At 43.7% G+C, this 22,829-nt stretch overlaps 1 protein-coding gene across 1 annotated transcript; it reads right to left on the minus strand.

Moving 5' to 3' along the window:
* Positions 1-5,883: 5,883 nt before the first annotated feature.
* On the minus strand, positions 5,884-9,866 carry LOC147454968 (uncharacterized). Its single transcript, XM_086517098.1, has 10 exons — positions 9,748-9,866; positions 9,529-9,637; positions 9,036-9,213; positions 8,847-8,952; positions 8,260-8,738; positions 7,816-8,176; positions 7,441-7,738; positions 7,201-7,362; positions 6,634-7,110; positions 5,884-6,533 (listed from the first exon to the last, which is right to left on the minus strand). The coding sequence occupies exons 1-10, from the start codon at positions 9,864-9,866 to the stop codon at positions 6,216-6,218; spliced, it is 2,607 nt and encodes an 868-aa protein (XP_086373224.1). The 3' UTR covers positions 5,884-6,215.
* Positions 9,867-22,829: the final 12,963 nt, after the last annotated feature.

The raw sequence follows: 22,829 nt of genomic DNA on the forward strand, positions 1-22,829 counted from the left end.
GGTGGAAAAACTTATGAATTTATTGGCTACTCTATTACTGGAAAAGAAACTTCATTACGTTCGATATGTCAAAAATCAAACTAAATTTATTTCTCGAGCAGCTTGGTTTTCCAAATCTATCGATTGCCAAAATTCAGCTGGAAAAGAAGCGGTGGTTTCCGGCGATGCAACTCACGCCGCCTCGATTACCAAGATACTCGCCGGAGAGATGGGAATTCATGTAAGTTGTTCAGGCACGTATTGCAAACATGATGCAGGACGGTTTAATGAGCAGGTTCAGGATTTGTGTGATGAAGTAATAGTTACATAAGATAATACTCAAGTTGGGGATACGATAGCTCGTATTGAACCCTCTGCTATATTTGGAACTCAAATGGAGTGTCATATCGGCAAACGTATTGACATTCCGTGTGGGGTTATTTCTTTACCAGTTCATATTCATAGTTTTCCTTCAGGATATCAACCCTTTATGGGTTACGAGGGAACGAATCAAATATCACATCTCATATACAATTCATTCAATCTGGGTATGGAAGATCACTCATTAGACATGTTTGGAGGACACGACACCAAGGGGATAAGCACCAAGTCCCTATCTACAAGTGGAAAATCTATTGATTGGGCCCTCGAAGCTGAGTCGGAACAAAAGAGGATTCCTGGTTTTGTGAGGGGAAAAGTAAAAAAAAAAACCAAGGTTTTTGCAAGACAAAACAATATTTTGAAAATTACAGTTGATGTAATGTATGCGGCTAGAGAAAGAAGATCGATTGAGTTCGTAGCTTAGTTTGAGGAACTAGTCCGCTAATTACTCGAGATAAGTTTTAGTCCATTTAACTCAATCCCATTTTGAGAATGCACTTAACAAGTGGCATCATAGATTGATGATGCCCAATCAGGAGGTATTTAACAATGAGAAATTGTCGGTCCTTAGATTAGATCTTATCGTGAAATTACGCCTCAAGCGATGTGGTAGGAAGCAACGGGTGACTCGAGTACCAGAATTGCTTTTGCGGAATTCAGTAACTGCCGGTTCTTTCTGAAGGACGAAACGTTTCCACTTCGACATTTACTAAGACTAATTACTCAATAAAACTTGAGGCATACACATTTATTCCGGTGTATTTGTACATACATCTTGGGAGAAGCGGTATCTATGGTTATCATTACGAAATATAGCAGTAAACTCCCATCAGGCTACCACCTTTTTTGTTTGAAAAAAAATAACAAAAAATTTGCTAGAAGACAAAATCTTCATTGTTTTGAGACTTAATTTACTAGGTAGTACTCCCAAGTTTTAGTCGGTACTCTAATATAAAGTTGAGAAAGGAATTTTTTATTTTATTTTTTGACGAGGTGAGTTTCTTCACTTAAATTTGAGGGATTAATGAAGATAGGTTTTGTTGCTACCAACTCCCAATTTGAGTTGAGAAGCCCCGGGGTTAGGCCTAAACCTAAGGAATCAAAATAAAATAGATTGATGAATGAGGGTATATCGAATATCTCCCCATACTTGGGGATGATTGAAAAGACAGAAGCAGGGTAGTAGGTATCTACACTTACGCTCCTAATAAGTTCTATGGGGTGGTGATTTGTAGAGAGATAACTCGACAAAGAAAAAAATATATCTTCCACGTCGGATGTTACAAGTGAGAAGTTTTTTGGATCCCAATTGTTTTCTTTTCCCTTTCCTGGGGGAAAAGATAGTAATCCACTTAATCTGAGTTACAATTCAAGCCACACGAACTTAAACTTTCATGTGCGGTTTTGTGGGGGGGTTCATGTCAATGCACCTATCTCGATAAATGACTTACCGATATAGTTGCAATTGAATCCCAATACCCGCGAGAAGGGAAAGTAATTAAAGAGGTTGGGTTTTATAACCCTCGGAGGGAGGAAACCCAGCTAGATATTTTGGCTATCACTACCTTCTGCAGAAGCGGCGCCAAATTAACAGAAACTGTTCGCAATATTTTCAAACGGGCAACTTTAAAAATTACTTGACCGAAGTAAAGACAAATTTCCGAAATAAGAGTTAAAATTTGAAACGCTTTGATAATTGGGGAGAATCTAATAGATTTAGTTTGCAAATATTTTAGATGTTTTTGTATTATCCCTCTCTTTTTCTTGCACTATACCTCTATGTGGTATTCGTTATCCCGTCGAGAAGCAGAATATTTAGGACAAATTATTGGTTTTTCCTCAATCCTATTTACATGGAAGCTTGATTGGGAAGATTTTTCGGAATGCAGTGGAAGGGTGGAACGGGGAAGGCAAAAGTGGAAGATAATTAATCCCGTCGAATGGAAAAATTAATCTAGAAACAAATTCTCTCTCTTTCCTTTCCGAAACTAAAATTGGATTTGGGAATTTGCAAATATATTCATATTTAATTATTAATAAGTGCGTCTCTTTTACGGAAGGAATCTGTTTGACAATTTGTCAAACAAAAAAATTCCTTCCTAAATTGAATTTCAACAGATGTTTCCCTAGCTAGATTAGTAAGTGTGCCCCATATTAAAAGAATCTCACCTCTCATCTTGCGTAATACCAATTTTACTTTCGGTATAAATGATACTAACAAATACAAGTAACTTGAATTGTAAGGAAATTCCGACTACAAATGATTTGTAGATATTATAGACGGAATTGCTTTCTTTTTTTTTTTTGGAGGAATTTTTGCATCAGACATACCAATGCTTGGGAGTTATTGCGACGAAAGTCAATTACGGATCTCCTGCTAAATCTGGTCCTTTACATAAGAACGGGGAGTTTAATATTAACAAAATTTGTTTTTTACACCCACTTCTTATTTTGTCTGTGGAGAATTTTTATTTGACAGATGGCAAACGCCGATAACATGGTGTAGACGCCAACTTGGTTTTTAGGGCCTGGAGTATGGTGGCAGTCAAACGTTTAATCGGTAGCATGCGTGACCCTAATCTATATTTTTTGAAAATTTACGATTCAGTGTCTGTTTGAAACTTAACCGACGGATTAGACGTGGATTTGTATCTTCACCCGCTTTTGGAAATGACATATCTCATATTAGGCATAGCCCTCTTTTCTAAAATCAGAGCTGAAACAAATAGTAAGTCAAAGATGTTGCAGTCTATTCATTCGATGTTTTTATTTTTGGAAGATAGATTTTCAAAATCTAATCATATTTTAGAAGCGGATTCGCCACATAATCTTCATCTAGAAACTTCAATTCGATTGTTCCGACGATAAATTAAAGATGTTTCATTTCTGCATCTGCTAAGAATAGTTTTTCGTAAAAGAAAAATATTTTGCGGGAAAACTTTTCATTCCCCTGCGTCTCATCCCCGGGTTACACATTACTAGCACGACTGGTATCAAAAAATGTTCGTATTGAAACCGTGACAGATTTGTATATCATTATTTTGGGTGGAAATAAATTTTATCCTAAAATTCCAAATTCAATAATAATTACTACCTTGGCAAAACAAAGACTTTTTGACTTCACTGGACGTTCGATTGGTAAATCGGCCTGGGTTACTTCTACAAATGATAAAATAATTGATGGATATGTCCAACTTTGGCAAGTTTTTTCCTTGTATTATGGTGCCTCAGTATAGATTGCGTAGATTGATATTTCTATTGCAGATGTCATGTGATAGTACGTTAGCTGGTAAACATAGAAGTACAATATGTCTCTTGAGATGTAAATGTAATGTAGAGATGCTCAATCAAATTCTTGCATCTAGAAAGTTTAAATTGTCTAGTAGTTGGAGGGTTTGGCGTTCATCTTCGATACGGTCTGTCTTAGTACAATTCACCGTATTAGATATCGAGCTTTGAGAAAATTAGGAATTGCTACTTCTTGCAATTTTTTAAAATTGCTGCCAAATAAATTCATTAGTTAGAGATTTCTACTCCATTGCTTTCGTTTCTACGAAGGAGTACATAGATATGTAAGTATCCAACTTGTTTGTTAATTACTTCCCAAGAGAAAAAGATGGGGAAGGAAAGATTAAAAAAAATAACCCAACGTCAAATATTACTTCGATTTTTATCATGAATGATATTAACTTATTTTTAGCAAAATTAACTTATACCTCCGCCAAATTGCACAACTTATATTTTATAGTGTGCGTGCGCGCAAGTGGTAGATCTGAACGAATCACGCTCCATATACATCAAGCGTCCATTGGGAGGCTAGAGGTGTGGTTGTGCAAGAACATCAACAAAAAAAGGAAAGATTTTTGAAGCAAAAAAAATGTGCATTTAAATAAGACCTGGGTTCTTAAAAGTTGCAGTTGGTTGGAATTTGCGCCAATAAATGTGCAAAAATATGCATTGATATCTTCGTTTGTATGTGCACGCGACTAGTGAGCATCGAAAAATTTAGGTTTTAGAGTTTTTGGATAAAAGCTCCATTCCCATTCACATGCATATATGGTACCGACACCCAGTGGCATCAATAAATCAGCCTCGCATACATCGACTACATATGCCTCATACCCTTCACATTTGAGACTCGAGGGTCAAGGGTCTGAACATCATGGCCATCTGTTGTACATTATTTTGCAAAATCAAGCTGTGAAGCCCCTTGGATGCATGACACATCAACATTGGGAACGGCAGGCCAATGAAATCATCGCACCTCAGCAGCTGGAATTGTTGGACGTGCAGCTACAGCAGTAGTGTCATGCAAGCATAGCTTGCCACTGTAGCCGGAATGGTTGCGCCCCACCCCCCCCAAAAATTGTGAAGACCGAGAATGGTCATGCGATGGCTTATTCCCGCGCTCCTCTTGGCCTTAAGCCGGTCGCCCGTTATTATAGGGAATGGCCAGTACAAGACCATTCCCTACACCATCCCATCAGAGCATCTCACCGGTAAAGAGCGCGCGCGCGCACGCACACACACACACACACACACAAGAATGATCCAAGTCAAATTTGGAGACCGGCTAAGAACGAACTCACCTCACCTGGAATTCCTTCTGCTATATTGTCTTACAAGCACGGGTTGTGCTTTCCATCCAAGAATATTAGCTAGCAGAAAACGATGAAGATGGGGTAGAGAAAGGGGAATGTCCTTTCCTTGGAATACGGCCCCGCGTCGGTCGCCATGGGCGAGTGGCATTGCCAAGGGGACCCAACAGTCAATGGTCGTGGGAGAGGGGGCCAGCACACCTACCTATAGGAGGGGCAGCAGGCATGACAATCACGTTCAAAGGTGAAAAGCTAGTGACACACGAAGCGGAGCTTATATTTCAAATTCTACATGCTGATGTGGCGGTTTGCAGAGTGATTCTCGCTTTAACTGGTTGGGGTGTTAACAACAGGTGGCATTCCGCTTGCTGATCTTGAAGGCAATCATTGGCTTGCATGGCTCAAAATTACCAATGCTAATGTGTCGTGCATCCAAGCAATGCGAGCTGGATTCCACTGGAGACGGGTCAGGAGATGGACGACTGCGATCAGCAGTCCCCCCTCCCCACAGCCTTGACGGTACAAGCAAAAGCTCAGTTGAAAACATAATTTTCACCTCCACCTCCAAAATCTTTGTTGCATTCAACAAAGCTTAAACATGGCTAGCTGGATTTGGATGCACAATTCAAAAGCTCTCGTCCAATTTAGCCACCATATGAAGATTTCATGAAACGGATGTTGTCAATGATTGGGACCGACTGTTTCAGAGAGAACAAATAATCGTAGGCAATTCCATGTCTTTCTTTGAGGACAGAAACATTACAGCCAGCATCACGACTCATATGCGGAATTCACAACTTGCATCCAATCCAATGCCCCCAGGAAACTGAGCATGCACACTGTGCACCTTGAACACTACAGATTGGGTAGCAGGAATGCACAAACCGCACCCATGCTGATGGCTGTACATCAAAAAAGATCCGCATATGAAAATTATTCTTAATATTAATAGCACTCAAATTATGCCAGGTCCAAAAGACTTCCATATTTACTGCTACATGTATCTACAAAAGCACAGAGTGGGTAGCATGGCAACGGTCTTTCACCAATAAACTCTTATGAGACTAGCCTGTACATCATGGGCAGAAATAGCGGATTGGAGGTTAAACCCATACATTCTCCATTTTCATTAGTGATACCATTGTCTATACTGGTTCAGAAGTTGAAGTCAACCTTTAAGCTTGTTTACAATCACCCACCAACGAGCTAGAAACCAAAGCAGGTCAAAGTGTTATCGAGCTGCATCTCTGCCTCTGATCACTGACTTCTAATGAAGCTTGAGTAGCTGCTTGCCCAGTTCAGTGGCCCACGTTGAGGTTGTGAAAACATCACAGCATGCGATCCAGCCCCTAAAGATCCTAGATTTCCCAATGCATGAGGTTGCTGAAGCAGCTGGTGATTAGGGGGAGTGGGAGCCGACTGAGAATAACTAGCAAAACCAGTAGCATGATGGGAGTGAGCAGCATGGGAGGGCATGTAACCTGTATGTTGCCCTGGACCATGAACATTATAAAAAGTGTTGGCTTGCATTCCAGAAAGATCACGGGACTGGACCCACAGCGCTGAAGCATCTACCTGTTTGACAATGGTTTGAGACTATGCATAAATCAAGAAATCATTCCCAAAGAAAACAAGTATGAACAATCTGCCTTAGAAAGAGATTGTGAACTCTCACTTGCGGACTAGTAGTGTAAAAAGCATTTTCTTTGTATGGTGGCCCAGCCGTGTCATCATAGCTTGTCTCAATTCCACTTGTAACACTTGAGTTGGTACCCGCAAAACCTGAGGGGGTCGTTTGATAACTCCCATAACCTGCAGCTACCACCGTATGAGGCGTACTGCCAATTCCAAGCTTATACTGAGGTAGCGGAAACTTCCCTGTGGCACTGCTGGCAGAAGGATAGACACGACCACTAGGGCTGAAGGTACTTCCTACTGGAGGCTGAAGATATCCACTGTTTCCTGCGTAAGAAGTTTGGTATGGAGCATGCATATAGGCATAATTAGAGGGCACATACTGGTAGCTGTATATGTTTGGTGGATATGGAGGGACTGAGACACCTGTAGGTTGAGCACCAGCATATGCATGAATTGGTATAGATGGCTGCCCAACCGCTGGAGTAGTGCGAGGCATACCTGCATTTTGAGACTGCTGAGCACCAAGCAGGTGCATCATACCTTTTAGCAGTCTCATACCAATGCAGTTGGCAAAGCAAAATGCATAATAAATAGAATTTATCACCTCTTGAGAAGAGGAGGTAAATGCTTGCACATTCGTTGAAGGAGAGTTTCCACCAAATTTGGAGCCACTATGTGATGGAAGAAACTGAAAGCGTGTCTCCACATCAAAGCCTGGGCGAAAAGTTGGACTGATGTACTTTGGAGAGGGATCTGCAAATGGCTGCTAAGATTGAAGCACAAAACCTCCATTATGTCTAGCCACAGAAAGGGCAGACTGACAAAAACCATAACACAGATTTACCACAAAAGTTGGTCTGGGGACTTCTTCCGGCTGAGATTCAGCAATGTCATACAAGTATTGCAGTTGAGGCCCTCCTAAGCCTAGGCCTTCATCATCAGTAGGAGAAGAGGAAACAAAAGAAAAGTGTCTCCCTTGTGTTGCTATCTCAGGCTTGGATATTTCATCTGTTTGTCCACCAGCAGTAGGCAGCATGCTGAGCACTGCATCACTGCATGCTGAAGAAGTTTCTGCAGAGCTGGAAGAGAGATTATGAGGATGGCTTGGTCTGTTGGTATCCACAGGGGGGCCGTCTGCCATGCTGGAACAGATAGCAAGACTCAAATAATCCAAAATTCAAGTGTTAATAGATTGTGTAAGTATGCAACAAATCCACACCTTGAACTCAACGGTTGAACAGTATGAGACTGACTGCTCACATACGCGTCTTCAACAACCAAGCAGTCGCAATCATTTAGGCCAGTGCTGAAACTTGACTCAAAATCTGTGTCAAAACTGCCGAAGTTCAAGCCATTACACTCTGCGTCAGGCACTCTAAGATGCTCTGGTATGAATACAGGAGGTTCATCCAGTAGTTTAAGCCCTTCGAGATTGGAAATTAGTTCTGTTGGAGCCTCAATACTTACAAGCAATGCTGTTGGCGGAGAAGACCTGCCAGTTTTTCCCATTTGCGATAGTTCAGAAGACGCATCTACTGTTACAATAGTTGTCATGGGGGGCTTTGGCTTCCACTCCAAAGCTGCAAAGGAAAAATGCTATGAATCCAGTGACCAGAAAAATTTTAACTCCAACAACACCAATGGTTATTAGCAGATTACCTACTTTTATGAAGATTCGAGACGTGTTTGTGAGATAGATGTGAAACTCTGATGCTGTCATACTTTCGATAACATGGTCTAGCAACTGATAGACAAACGGTTCTCTTTTGTTCTTGACTTCTTGATTGCATACTTTCATAGGACGACTTTACTGGTCTCTTTATGACTGAAACCAGTTTTTGGTGATTTGTAGAAACTTTGAATGTTTTAACTGACTGCAAAGCTACACCTATATTACAACCCCCCCCTTCCTGTTTCTGATCAGTTCTATCTGGCCCCATGGCAGGTTTCTCACTCCTTCCTGTGGTACTATATCCAAAGGAGGCATTTTTGTGTATGCTTGGATACAGGCAAGAAGCAGCAGATACTGTCCGGCATACCGATCCAGAATCTGGGGACCGGGATACTCTTGTCCACATTCTATTAGATATTTGAGCCACTGCATCTGTTTTGGAGGATCTGTGACTTGCAACAACATTTCTGCTGCTCAGAAGAGACGATTTTACATCTCAGTAATTCAAGTAACAAGCACAAAACCAAAAGAATAATAGAACATGTAGACAGAGGTAAAGAAATTTCAATGTGCCCAACCTTGTTCCATTTGTTGATTGAACCCTGGCACCTCTAACACTCCCTAGGGTTGGCACTTTATCTTTTTGGGTCCTTGTCAACCTTCGATTAGCACCAGCACTCCCATCTAAACCCAGAATAAATTCAAGTCAAGATAATAGTTTGCCAGCACCATTCAAGCACAACGTGATCAATTCTCAATCAACTTACCATTATTTAGATGAGTTGGAATAAAATTCGCACTCGTCACTGAACAATCAAACCTTGAAACGCCAACAAGAGTCCCAGCTTTTACGTCTCTCGTATCATTAATAAAGCCAACCTGCAAAACATAACAAATAACCAGCCCATCAAAAACTACACACTCAAATAAGGATTGCTGATTGTCCTAAGAGTAAACACCTCTGTTACATAGTGGTGGCGTGGCATAGACGACCGAACCGACCAGAGCAAGAGCCGACCCTACAGCCTGGGATTCGCGCCGCGATTCACGGAGGAAAACGTGGAGGGATTTGATCCTCTCTATGCCAGGCACATACGGACTCGGCCAATGGCAGTAGTGTACAAGAAGTGACACAATACAGTGAACCCTAATCCCAAGACACCGATGAAGGTCATGTTGAAGTGCAACGGGAGTAAAATGTGTCATCAAGATTATAGCCATATCCTCCGAAGTGATCAGCTTCCCTGCCTGAAGAATTACCTGTTGCATCTTCTCCAACTTCTCAATGTGATCCTTCATGAACTTTAATTGCAAGGGGTCCAAAGTCCGCAACTGTACATCCAGGTGATCTCTCTTCATATGCGTCATCCTATTGTAAACTTTCTCCAAGTGGTTCAAGATCTCTCGAGTATTAATCATACTCCAAACCATGCATGCCCAAGTGCATGCCACGTACTATCGAGGAAGATAAAAGACTACATCCTTGCATTAAGCTGATCCCAAGCACGTTGAAGCTCTAAAAGCTTCTCCAACTCCTTGGAAAAAAGAGACCTGTCTGTAGAAGCCTTTAGCCGCTCAATCTCGTTGTGCAACTCCATAACACCTTCCAATCCTAGTAGTTGGTGGCATCCAGCTTTTGATATTGTGAAAACACCAGCAACACCAAAATCTTCCTCTCAAGTAAATCCTGCAACTCCTCGTTATGAGTAGAATTTCGCAAGCGCTCCAAAGCATCACCCACTATGCGTACGAATTCTTCTTCAGTGTCCACATCATGAGAACTCTCTACAACATATGGTGCCATTGTCAAGACACTTCAAGGTCGCAAAGCAATCCCCCCTAGACGGTACAAACCAAGCTTCAAGGCTACAAGCATAGTTACCGGGGAACGTCACCCCATGGGCATGGAACGGTTCCGGCATTCCGGGGGGGTTACATGGTCCGGAACGGCCCCGAACAGGCAGACGTCCAAAGAGACTTTTGATACCGCAACGGCTGGGAATGGGCAGATTTTCAGATTTTGGTGATTTGTCTTGTGAGCCTTCCCCTTGTTAAATGTCCCTTCCCCCACCCCTTACCTTCACAATGCACACAAGCTTTCAAAGAGCCAAAGCTAAAGCTCTACCCTCTCGAGTCTCTACTCTCCAGCTCTAGCCTCTTTCAAGCTTTCAAGACTAGACTCTACAGTCTACAATGCTAAAATCTCTCTCCCTCTCTCTCTCCCCCCTTCCCTCTCTCTCCCTCTCAAGTTCTCAAGTCTACACGACACACGTTTGCCATAGTAAGGCTAAATGGTCTTCAAATCAAGTATTTTGTGAGTGTTAAGAGTCAAAGGACTCTGATACTACTTCTATTCAATCACACAGAGTTTAAAATTGCATTATTTGGGTGTTTTTATGCCTCCCGTATTACGCCGTTCACTTCTCTGCATTTGCCAAGATCAAACCTGTAGGAGTCTAGGTACAATCGAATACAATATGCCAAACTACATACAAACTTGGAAGAGCACATATACTCCCATTGTTGTAACTTGCTTCCTTAAAATCTTCACCAAATCTGTCCTTTGTACTTCTGTTGAAGATACCAAACCCACAATTGAATTGTGCAATCAATACCCAATACACAACATGATACCAATACTCAAAGAAAGAGTAAAGGAACGGGCCCGCGGAACAAGCAAGTGAAAAACATTGGGGCTATCTGTAACATGCCAGAAAGAGGGGCAAAAAGCCACAAGGGAAGAACTTGCAATACGTGCGAGCCATCTTGGAGAATGTGCATTGACTACAGGGCTCTCGACAAAATCACCATCAAGAACAAGTTTCCAATACCCAAGATTGATGATATACTAGACAGGCTACAGGGTTCCACATGCTTCAGTAGAATCGACCTGAAAAGTGACTATCATAAGATCATGAGCTCCTCGAGATCTATACAAGACCGCGTTCAGGTTGTCCTTCGGATTCTACGAGTATTTGGTGATGCCTTTTGGTCTCACAAATGCTCTTGCAACGCTCAATAGGATGATGGACATGATTTTTCGAGAGTATAGGTCATTTATGGGCACCTTTTTCGACAACATCATCGTATTCACCAACAATGAGGTTGTTATGTCCCGCTTATTGAAGAGGGGATTTGGTCTAAGACACCGTCCGGATGGGCATCCAGTGTCGAGGCGGACGTAGAGTGAACCCGGCCAATGTGACCATGCACTTTTATAAAAGGGAGGCCAAGGCCTCATTTGTAGTTACCGACCCCCACTAGCAGAGTACCAATGCTTAGCCCATGAGGCTAGGCCAGGTGGTATGGGATGCTCAATCTTACAGGTGCACACCTACGTCCTCGGACGCTGGCCCCAGCACAGGGGTGCTGCCGGATGGTGGCTACGATCAGGTAGTTCATCGACGTGTGTCTACAGGTGATCCGAGTAGCCAAGAGATCCTCTCTGCTTGTTCGTTTCATGGTATCAAAGCCGGCTTGGCTTCCATAAGGGCCACGTGCACACCTATGGATCGGTTCAAGTCGAATAACCTTGGTTTGGTCTAATTTTAACGACTAACTGCTAAAATTATCCGTTTCCTTCTCGTGAGCATGTGTGCAGGTGAAAAATAATGTTCCTTCGCTAAATTTTGATAAAAATCAGTAATTTAACAAGTGGGAATGCTGAAAACCAGAAGCCTTTTGATGGATTCTACTGATTTTCGATGAAATTCAGAAATAATTTGCTGATTTTAGAGTAAATTCAGTATACAGAGCAAGGCTTCTATCACGAGTCTGTGGCGACTAACTTTACTTGTTGATTTCTTTTTCGGGGAATTCTATTTGACTTGTTTTAAAGCACCCCTCTGGAAATGCCAATGCCCGAGTTGCATGGTGTGAGGCGGACAGTGAGAGTCTAGGCCGGACGGCCAGTGAGCACTAAAGTTGGAGAAATGGATTAAGGTTAGCCACGGTGGGGCTACGAGTGTAAATCATCTGATAGCTGGCTGACATTGCATTTTTCGATGTGGTTCCAGTGGTGATTGATGGTCAGACCACCCGTGTGAGTGCCATGGAAGCATCTCCTAAAATTTAGGGAACTGCTATTTTGGACCTCAAAATGTGTTCGCGTCATTATCTCTTGAATGACAAGGGAAACATTTTATTGCTCTGCTGCCAAGTCAACTGACGCACCAGTTGAGATATTTTTAGCCAAGTTGGCCAAAGTCGGAAACTGGGCGAGGTGTCACTCTGTGAGCAATTCTACCACTCTGGGAGAGATGGGGCGGGCCTGGGCGCAATTTTCAGCAGCTAAGTGGATTGCAACAGGTACAAGAGCTGTGGAATTCTTGCTTACCAGGAGTGATGCCCTGCACGCTACGCACTGCTCTCTCTCTCCCCTACGAGCAGTTATGTTATGCCCATCAAGTGGGCTTCTCATTTGACCAATGTACAGCTGTGGGGATTTATGCTTCTGTGCCGAGGCAAGAGCCTCTCTGATGATTTATTTTCCTTCGCTGCCTCAGCGCTGTTGATTTTTTTTCCTTAGCGACATGTTTTTTAATAGGGCACCCTTTGTTTTGTTATGACCGCGACACTTTGGGGTTTTTCAAAAGTAAGTGTGAAACCTGAGACTCATTAAAAATTCACTTACAGAGAGTGAAAACACTGCAAAAATCTCATTTTTCAAGTTTCTTGCTCCTTCCGGATGATCCTCTCTCCCATCTGCTCGCACTCACGCACTCCCGCCATCACCTGCCTACATCCAAACGCTCATGCCGACGCGGAGGGCTTCCAAGAACTCGACTTTTCATGACCAAAAAGTGAGAAAAAGGCCCGTTTTTGCGTGAAACTTCCAGTTTCCTACCGGATTTCACCACGGATTCCTCCAGCTCGGATGCACAACGTCAGGTAACATTCATATTCCGTTCACGCATACTCTGTACACATGGAATACCAACACTTTCGAGAGCCTCAACCAGCGTATATCCGCTCTAGAAAGCGCAAATGTTCATACGAACACTCGCTTGTCCTCTCTCGAAGAGGCCGTACAAGGGTTAATTGCTCGTCTTCTTGCTCTCGAAAATACGACGACTGCATATTTCTGAGAACGATAGCCATCTCCTGCAATTGCGGACGCAGAGTGGTGCTTTTAGGCACTCCACTACCACAATTCCGTACAAGACTACCAATTTCTCAGGGGAAGAGGAGTGTACAGACTTCGCCGTAAATAATTAGCTTCATCAATGGACTACGTATTTTGATCTCCATGAAGAGCATGATGAATGGAGGATCCAGACAATTGCTCTTTATTTGCGCAGTAAGGCGCTTACGTGGTGGCGTGACATAATAGAGAAGTCTACGACGTGGACTGATTTCTATGTGAAGTTCAAGAAAGATTTCGCCAAAAGGGCCCTTTGAAAGCTTACACAAAATTGCAAAGTCTTTTGATGAAAACTTTGTCTTTTGATAAGTATACAACAGTTGCATCAGTTGGGTCTGCATGAGGACTACCGTTGGGCCTTGATCAAAGATAAAGCCCGATTGACGTCAAGGACATTGTGGCAGTGGCCAGAACGTTCCATTTGATAAATGGAACAAACTATAAGAAGAAAAGAAGTTTATATCACCAATTCGGCAAGGGCACTTTGAGGAAGCGGCCTGGATTCGCTGTCTAGACCTTCTCTCGACACCACCTCTCGTGGTGCTCAAGAGAAGAAGGAAGCCAAGAATGCAGTTATTGCTCATGCAGTGAAAAAGGGGGCTTGCTTTGGTTGTGGCAAGACGGGCCACCAAATTAAATACTGCCCCAAGAAGAAGCCCAAGAAACTGCAAGGACGCCCTTCGTTCAAATTCACAAGATCTCAGGTAACCCTAATGTTATTCAAGTTGAAATCCATCACTTAGCGAATAGTTCATGCACTAATTGTAATTTTAGCACCAAAGTATTGAATAAACACGATCTTCTCTGTTTTTCCGAGAAGATCAATGGTCACAACGTGACCTTACTCCTTGATAATAGAAGCTCACACAATCTTGTGGATACAAAATTGATACAGAAACTGCACCTGCAGACGCGGGACAGTGACCATGAGTATTGCGTGAAGATGGTTTGTGACGAAGATTGTACCGCAAATATTGTGTCGTGTTCTCTACAGTGGGTGCTCCTCGGTGCAATGTGCGAGACAATCTCACTCAAAACAGACTGAAAACAGGAAACAATAGACAACAATTGATCTCACAGAGACACAACAGCAACAGTAAACCACAACAAATGACTCGACTATCTCAGAGAACTGATACAGACTCTGGCGTGGCAGCACACTCAGCTCCAGCCCAGGACTCTCAAGTACAATGGGGTGTCGAGGCTCAGATGTGCAGGGATGGTGAATAAGTGCTCTATATATAGACTCACTCTAGACGACTACGTCCGACCATATATGAAGATAATGATGCTAATGACCCAAAACGACTACTCATATGTACAATCATAAAGAGCCACCAACGACTCATAAATGTCCAATCAGCTAAGTCTATCTCCAAACTAAGTGGTGGTAGTGACTTTGCCACGATGTCCACTAGACCACCGTCGGTACCCTGCCACGTGTCACTCACCAACCTAGAGGGTCCGTCCAGTGTGAACCAGACCAACTGTAACCAACTGTCCAACAAGACCTGGCCACGATGTCCACTAGACCACCGCCACGTGTCACTCCCCAACCTAGAGGGTCCGTCCAGTGTGAACCAGACCAACTGTAACCAACTGTCCAACTGTCTGTCCTGTGAAGTGACACTGTAGCCCTGCTACAAGTTGCCCGCCACAAAACTGGTCACCGTCTCGGTGAGCCAAACACTGAAAAACTGCAAAAAGTAACCATATGTACAATGAAAGGAGTAGCAAGCAGTGCGGTCATGTCACCCAAGAGAAAGTGTCATCGCCATTGTTGCACCAGAGGTCTCGACATCCGGGGGAGCCATCAAATCGATTGTGTAACGCTGCGGCTGTTGTACTATGTTCTGAACAAACTGGCTCCCTGTGGTTGGAGCAGCCACGTGCTGCACAGCGGATGGAAGCACCTGCCCTGAAGTGTACTCAGGACGCCTAGTGACACAACCATGGCGATGTGCACCAGCAACACCGTCACAGCAAGGAACGCTTTGCACCTGTGGTACCTGACCTTGAGGCCCCTGCGAAGTATAGTACTAGAATGGGGGCTCTGTGTACGATCCCGAAAACTGCTGAGAGGGAGCAGTTGATGCTTCTGCATACCCTGCAGGATTCTGGACCTGTGTCCCTGGCCCAGTCCATCTGTATCCCACAGGAACCTGTGTAGACCTATTACCATACAAAAGCATCTCTTGAAATCCTTGTAGCTGTACTCTTAGGTCGTCCATGATCTTTGACTTAATCTTCAATGCTTGTTGTAATGCGCAAATCGTAGCATCTAGATCTACGATGGCACTCTCAGAGATCCCTCCATAGCTGCATATGTGGCGGAGTGACGCTGGTACGTGGTAGCTAGCTGCCTTGTACCTAGTTCTATGGTGGCAATAGCAACCCTTGAGTCTTGAAGTAACTTCTCAAAAAGCTGAAACAGAGAAGTAGAGTCGGGCATCCCTGAAGATCCCTCAGATGCATGGGATGCTGGAGGATGCGTAAGTGGCACAGCCGGCGAGCTAAGAGTCGGTACAACGGGTGTGGTAGGTACCTCTCAGATGGTTGTTGTAGATGGAGAGTGAGATATGTTGACTGGTGTAACCGGCCTGTTCAATCCAAAAAGGGCGGTAGACTTTACTTCAAACCTTGATTTAGCTTTCACCCATTATTAGTCGTCTATTTTACCTGTACTTTCAAGACACAACAAAGGGGAGAGGGATACAGGCTGCTAGATTGCACCTGTATGAGTAGACCGACACCAGATTGGCCCCTAACTTAGGCGCCCCTTTCGGTATTTCTTTATTGTTCAAAAGAGGGAATAAACGCTGTGGATCCATACAAGCTGCCCCGCGCACACTTGGCTGAATTTCAATTGTTCCGGCCCCGATTTCGGCAGCACAACTATACTAGGACCCTTCACAATCAGTATTCCCACGCATTGACTGACTTTCCCGACGCATACGGGCACTTTGCAAAACCTAGCGAGAATCTGCAGCACGCTGAATTCTCTGTTTTCAGCCCCGAAAATGCGCCAGATCGCCTGTACAGCGGTCCCCTTGCGTCCCCAAACCTCCTGGGGGTATTAGGGTCCATTTAGGGCCAAAACCGTAAACCTGCAAAAATACACAGCAGGCTGTAATTTACTGTTTCGGGCTCCGTTTCGCATGCCGGTCGCATCCTTAGCAAGTCCTCGAGCTCCCGCACCGGTAGGGCTACTTGCCCTTTGAATCGGACGAGATTTCTGGCGTGAAACCTCTCCGAATTCACCTGTACCTGCGGGGGATTAGCCGCTAGCTAATCCAATACCTGTGCAAGAGGCTCTTGCCTCGGCAATCGCGCATGAACTCACACAACTATACATTGGTCAAATGAAGAGCCCACTAGAGGGGCATAACATACTCCCAAAGGGGAGAGAGAGGGTAGTACGTAGCGTGCAGGGCATCACTCCTGGCACCGCACTGTGCATAAGAGGGAAAGCAAGCACTCCATAGCTCTTAACCTGTGACAAAATCTGAAAATGAGCCTCTCCCAGCTTAAAATTCAGCGCCCCCTTCTCTTGTATGAGGAAAGTGCACCAGAAGGTGCCACTTGGCACATTTATAAGCATTTTCCCGTTTCGGGGTTGCCGCCTAAAAATCTCCCAACCGGTTGCCCAGTTGACTTCACGGCAGAGTAAGAAAATGTTCCCCTTGTCATTCCGGAGGTAATGACACAAACACATTTTAAGGTCCCAAAATAGAAGTTCCCTAAATTTTAGGAGATGCTGCCATTGTATCTTTCTAGGTCATCCGACCCTCTTTGTACACTGCGGCCACATCCAGAACTGAAATGTAGCCTCTGTAGCAAAGGATTCCACTTTGGCTAGTCAATGACCCCACTTGGCTAACCATAGTTCTTGTCCAACTTTAGTGCTCTCTTGCCCTCAGGCCTGGACTCCCTCTGGACAGTTCCACACTAGCTATGCAATGCAGGGCAGTTAGATTTCCCGAGGGGTGTTTCCAAAAAGTGAGAGTAAATAGATAATAAGAAAGAAATCAACAAAAAGGATAGATAGTAGTCACACGCTGGTGACATACCCCCCTCTTTATATCTCAAACGTCCTCGTTTGCATCTATGTCGTACATGCTCACAGTCAACACTCATGTATTCAACACCTGCCGACACATATACGACACATACATGCTCATTGTCAACCCTCGTGTATTCAACAACTTGTCGACTCATGTATTGCCTGCGTGTGAACCCTGTCCCAATGACATAGTGGTAGCTTCGCACTGTGCCATTGCTTTGAGACACTAACTTTCCAATGACAAAATGGTAGCTGCACATTTTGCCACTGTCTTATAGTACACGTTGGATCCCGTAACACTTTCGAGCATACCCAAACCGACAGTTTAAGAAAACAGTTACACATGTACTCTTTAATAGAAGCAATTACTGTATCCTTGACAAACTGACAAGAAATACTCACTTCTATAGAACTAACCAAACTTTTCGACATTCCATAAGAGCAATTGCCAAACTGACAATCTGTACAGCTCTAACATTCATGTAACAGGTATTTCATTTGAGCTCACTTTAAATACCATGTACATCATTTGTTTCAAAAGCCATTGTCACACTGACAATCCATGTAGCTCTGAAACTCAAGGGGTCAAGGTAGGTTGCAAATCGAAGGCTTCCAGGTAAAGTGATAACACAGTTGGTGACTCTGCAAGTTCACCTTCTTCCATCCACTTAGCATCCATTGGTGGATAGTTTCTGAACTTTACCAAGTAACTCCTAGCAACCTTGCCTTTCACTTTCCTTTCTTTGTGTGCCAAAATCTGTTCCGGGACCACGATCTCGTCAAGTTCCTCGACTTCCGGCTGATCTGCAGCTGGCATATCCTCTGGGACATCACCCACATAGGGTCTGAGAAGACTCACATGAACCGCATTGTGAATCTTCCAACTGTCAGGCAATTTCAGCCTATATGCAACATCACTGATTATGTCGCACACTTGAAAAGGCCCATAGTAACGCATGCTGAGTTTGGAAACAGTCTTTCCTTGCCCTTCATCTTCTTTAACCTTGCCTTTTCAATGCGTAAAAGCACCCAATCACCAAGTGAATATACCACTTCACGACGGTGACGATCAACTGCTTTCTTTTGCTTTGCCTGAGTCTTCTTTTCCAAGGCCACTTTGACCTTCTTGTACATTTCATCCATGTCCTGAACATACTTATCTGCTTCAAATATCTTGTCCTTTGTATGCAATATGGAAGGAACTTTCTTGCCACCTTCAACTATCTCAAAGGGTGCCTTGCCAGTTGATGAATGCACTGTATTATTGTATGCATACTCCACCAATGGCAAATACTGCTCCCACTTTCCTTTATGCTCTGACACATAGCACTTCAGCAGATCTAGGACAGTAGAATTTGCCTCTTCTGACTGCCCATCTGTTTGAGGATGAAATGACGAAGAGAATTTGAGCGTTGTGCCCATATTCTCAAACAAACCTCTCCAGAACAAACTTGTCATGCGTGGATCGCGGTCGCTAACAATCGATTGTGGCATGCCATGATACTTGAAAATATTGCTCATAAACAAGCGTGCCATCTGATCTGGCGTTATCTTCTTCCTGACAGGAATAAAATGAGCCTGCTTGCTGAATCTGCAAATAATCGTCCAAATACCATCATTTCCTGTCTGCGTTCTCAAAAGATCAAAGATAAAATCCAGAGCAATACTTTCCCATGGTTGATCTGGAATAGGTAGTGGTTGCAATAACCCTGGCGCCTTTTGCCTGGAAAACTTGACCTTCTGGCAAATTAGGCATTCTCGCACAAAGGCATATACATCTCTTCTCAATGTAGGCCAATAGAAGAATGTCTCAACCGCTTTAACTGTAGCATCAAAACCACGATGCCCTGCATACGGTGGGACATCACTCTCTTCCATAACTTTGCGTCGCAATGGCTTTGTGACACACAATCTGCCATGCATCATCATGAACCCATCTTTGAGAAGATAGTGTTCATGACGTTGTCCATCCATTAGTTGCTCGAAGACCCTTGCAAAATCTTCATCATTTGCATACTGTTCTCTCATATCATCAGGTTCATGATGATAAGGAATTGACAGAGCTGAAATTTGTGGCTTCCTTGACAAGGCATCAGCCACAACGTTCTTCTTGCGTTACACATGCACAATGGGAAAATGGAACATGGACAAGATATTTGCCCATCGCATATACTTCTCAGATAACTTTGTATGTGTCAAGAAGTATCGCAAGGTCTGATGGTCCGTTTGGACAACGAAATCTGCTCCTAGCAAGTAGTGTTTCCAACTGAAGAGCGCATGAATCATAGCCAGTAACTCTTTCTCATAGACCTGCATGGTCATCTCTGGCCCTTGCAAAATTCTGCTCTCATAGGCTACTACCGTGCCGTCTTGCATTAGCACTGCACCAATGCTACTACCGCAGCATCACACTGGACCACAAATGACTTCCTAAGTTCTGGCAACACAATGACTGGATCTGAAGTCATCCTTTCCTTAAAGAGATTAAAAGCTGAAATCTCTTTCTGTGTCCATCTATAGGTGACTGCCTTCTTTTGAAGAGCATGTAAAGCTGAAGCAATCTCAGCGAAATTTCGGATAAACCTTCTGTAATAGGAGCATAGTCCCAAAAAGCTTCGAACATAGTGCACCGTCTTCAAATCTGGCCATGACTTGATCGCTTCAACTTTTGCAGGATCCATTTTGACACCATCCTTTGAGACAATGTGTCCCAGAAAGTGAATCTCTTCCAGGAAAAATTTACTTTTCTTTGCATTGATGAGCAACCTATGACTGCGTAACTCTTTGAACACAATGGCCAAGTGATGCCTATGCTCCTCTTCATTCTTTGAGTAGACTATCATGTCATCAAAGAATGTACCAACAAATTGCTGGTGTGGACGGAAAATTCTGTCCATCATCCTATTGAACGTAGGAGGAGCATTTGTGAGACCAAAAGGCATCACTAAAAATTCGTAAAGGCCAAACGTTGTTCTAAAAGCAGTCTTGTGCGCATCCTCTGATCTAATGCGGATCTGATGGTACCCACTCTTTAGATCTATCCTGCTAAACATAGCTGCTCCTTCTAATTTGTCCATAATATCATCAATTCTAGGTATAGGGAACCTATTCTTGATGGTATTCTTGTTCAGTGCACGGTAGTCGATGCACATACGCCATGAGCCATCCTTTTTCTGCACCAATAACACTGGAGAACAGAATGGAGATGAACTGGGCTGAATCAGCCCCTTTTCTAACAGCTCCTGTACTTGGCCGATTATCTCTTTCTGCTGAGCCGCACTAACCCGGTACGGAGGCTTATTTGGTGGGCTACTGCCTGGCACCAAATCTATCACATGGTCCTCGGGTCTCTCTGGCGGTAATTGAGACGGTAATTAATCGGAAAAACAGTCACTATACTGTTGTAAAAACATTGACCTTTCTTTATCTAGCACAGATAAATTTGATTCATCACATTCTGACACTTCACTTGCAAAAACCAAGTACGCAGAAAGATGCTTTTTCATTACAGAAGTAATAGCAGAAGCTGATACAGTAGGAATAGACTCCCCTTTAAGCTTTACATCCAGAATGTGAGTCTTTCCCCTACTCTATACAATGATCTTTTTGTTGTAGGCATCCATGATTCCCTGTACACGAAACAACCAAGGAATACCTAACAACACATCACATCCGTCCAGTGGCATGATGTAATATTCTTCAGCATCTACATAGGACTAGATATGTAGGCACAACTTTCCAATGATGGGTGTCACAGCCTCTGTATGGCCAGGACATGCCAAACCTGCCTCTACTGTATACCCAATCTCTTCTGGTCTAATTCCCAACTTTGAAGCCAATTCTGGGGAAATAAAGTTGGCTTTGGCCCCTGGGTCAAAGAAGATAAGCACTGTTTGAAACCTGACCTTTCCCCATGCTCTGCAAAGCTCAGTTGCAGCTGAATTTGGCTTGTCGCCCACCATATCTGACACTAGACTAGCCATGGGCTTCTTTCGTTTCTTGTCTTCCTTGTCATCATATTCAGCTGGCCTTTTCTTTGTAGGACAATTGTAAGCAATGTGGCCAGGCTGCTCAATAATAAAGCATTTGTTCTCTGACCTCAGCACCTTCTTTTGCTCTTCAGACTTGCGAGGAAAACGTCTTTTCCATTTCCTCGCTGGTCCCTTTTCTCATTCAGCCGTAGCTTTATCTTTCCCTGCGTTGGCTGGCTCCTGAGTCACTTTAGGAACCTCCTTGGAAACATACTTCTTCGCTGAATTTTTCTTGGCTGATCCTTCCTTGACGCCAGTATTGAATTCTCAATCTTCTCCCTTGAGCAAACCATTGCCAGTGTTTGCTACCTCGATGAGTTGCGTCAAAGTAGTGACTTTGGTCTTCGTGCAGTACTTTCTCAATCCTTTGGGTAGGCCACAACAGTATTTTTCAATCTGTTCTGTCAATGGCAAAAACCTATAGGAAGTTACTGGAACTAGAGCTTTCCAAAACTTCCGATTGTAATCATCCAGATTCTTGCAAGTAGCAGCATTAAGCTGGTGCCATTCTGTCATGACATCTGCTTCAAAGTCATCAGATAACCATGCTGCTGCAAACATCTGCTTGAAGTAAATCCATGTGGACGGAGCTTGCCCTTGAAGCAATAAAGTTGTCCACCATTGTCCCGCATTCCCTGTCAAGAAAGTGGCTGTCTTGCGGACCTTTCAAGCCTCTGTAAAGTTTCCCCCTGCATAGGCCTTGCCAAACTGTTGGAGGAACGAGAGAGCCTTCTTCCTGTCATCAAACCCTGTAAAGGTCGTGAAAGACACACCTTTTCCACCTTCTTTGTACGGAGTTGGCCTCTCCAGCGGCGTTAAATTGTCATATGGAAGTGACTGAAACATGGGAACACTATTAGGGTTCATTTGTGTTCCCTTACCGCTATTAACTTCACCTGGAAATGCCATATTTGGCTGTTGATTTGTAATTCCAACCATAACAAAATTTGCCTGTGGCATCCCAAATTGGCCCTGAGTGCTTTGAAACCCTGGTAGCATGCCCATGACACCATACATGGGGTTAGGTATCATCGTTTGAGCACTCCCGAGCACTGCTCCTGGCGTGTAAAACGGATTTCCAGGTGCATGACCAGCCATGCTCTGGAATACCAATCCACCTCCAAAATAGCCAAGGTGTACTGGAGGTGGTGGGAAGACTTGTTGCATAGCCTGTAAGTTGCTTCCCTGCCCATTAGAACCAACTATAGGCTGCTGAAAGGTGGCGAGTGAAATGGTACAGCTTGAAAGACTTGGCATCTCAGCCACCTGTTCTTGCACCTTAGGCACAGGTTGTGGAGACTGCATGTTCTCCGTCAAGTGTACA

This window comes from Adiantum capillus-veneris, chromosome 7 (genome assembly GCF_014529385.1).
Source record: "Adiantum capillus-veneris isolate H3 chromosome 7, ASM1452938v2, whole genome shotgun sequence".
Taxonomy (NCBI): Eukaryota; Viridiplantae; Streptophyta; class Polypodiopsida; order Polypodiales; family Pteridaceae; genus Adiantum; species Adiantum capillus-veneris.

Excerpts from the sequence above, each read along its gene's own strand:
- LOC147454968 (XM_086517098.1), bottom strand. The coding sequence starts at position 9,866 with ATGGAGTTGCACAACGAGATTGAGCGGCTAAAGGCTTCTACAGACAGG. Across the intron at positions 8,177-8,259 it reads CGTCTCGAATCTTCATAAAA|CTTTGGAGTGGAAGCCAAAG; the intron begins GTAGGTAATCTG and ends TTTCCTTTGCAG. Across the intron at positions 7,363-7,440 it reads TCCCCAGACCAACTTTTGTG|CAGCCATTTGCAGATCCCTC; the intron begins GTAAATCTGTGT and ends CTTCAATCTTAG.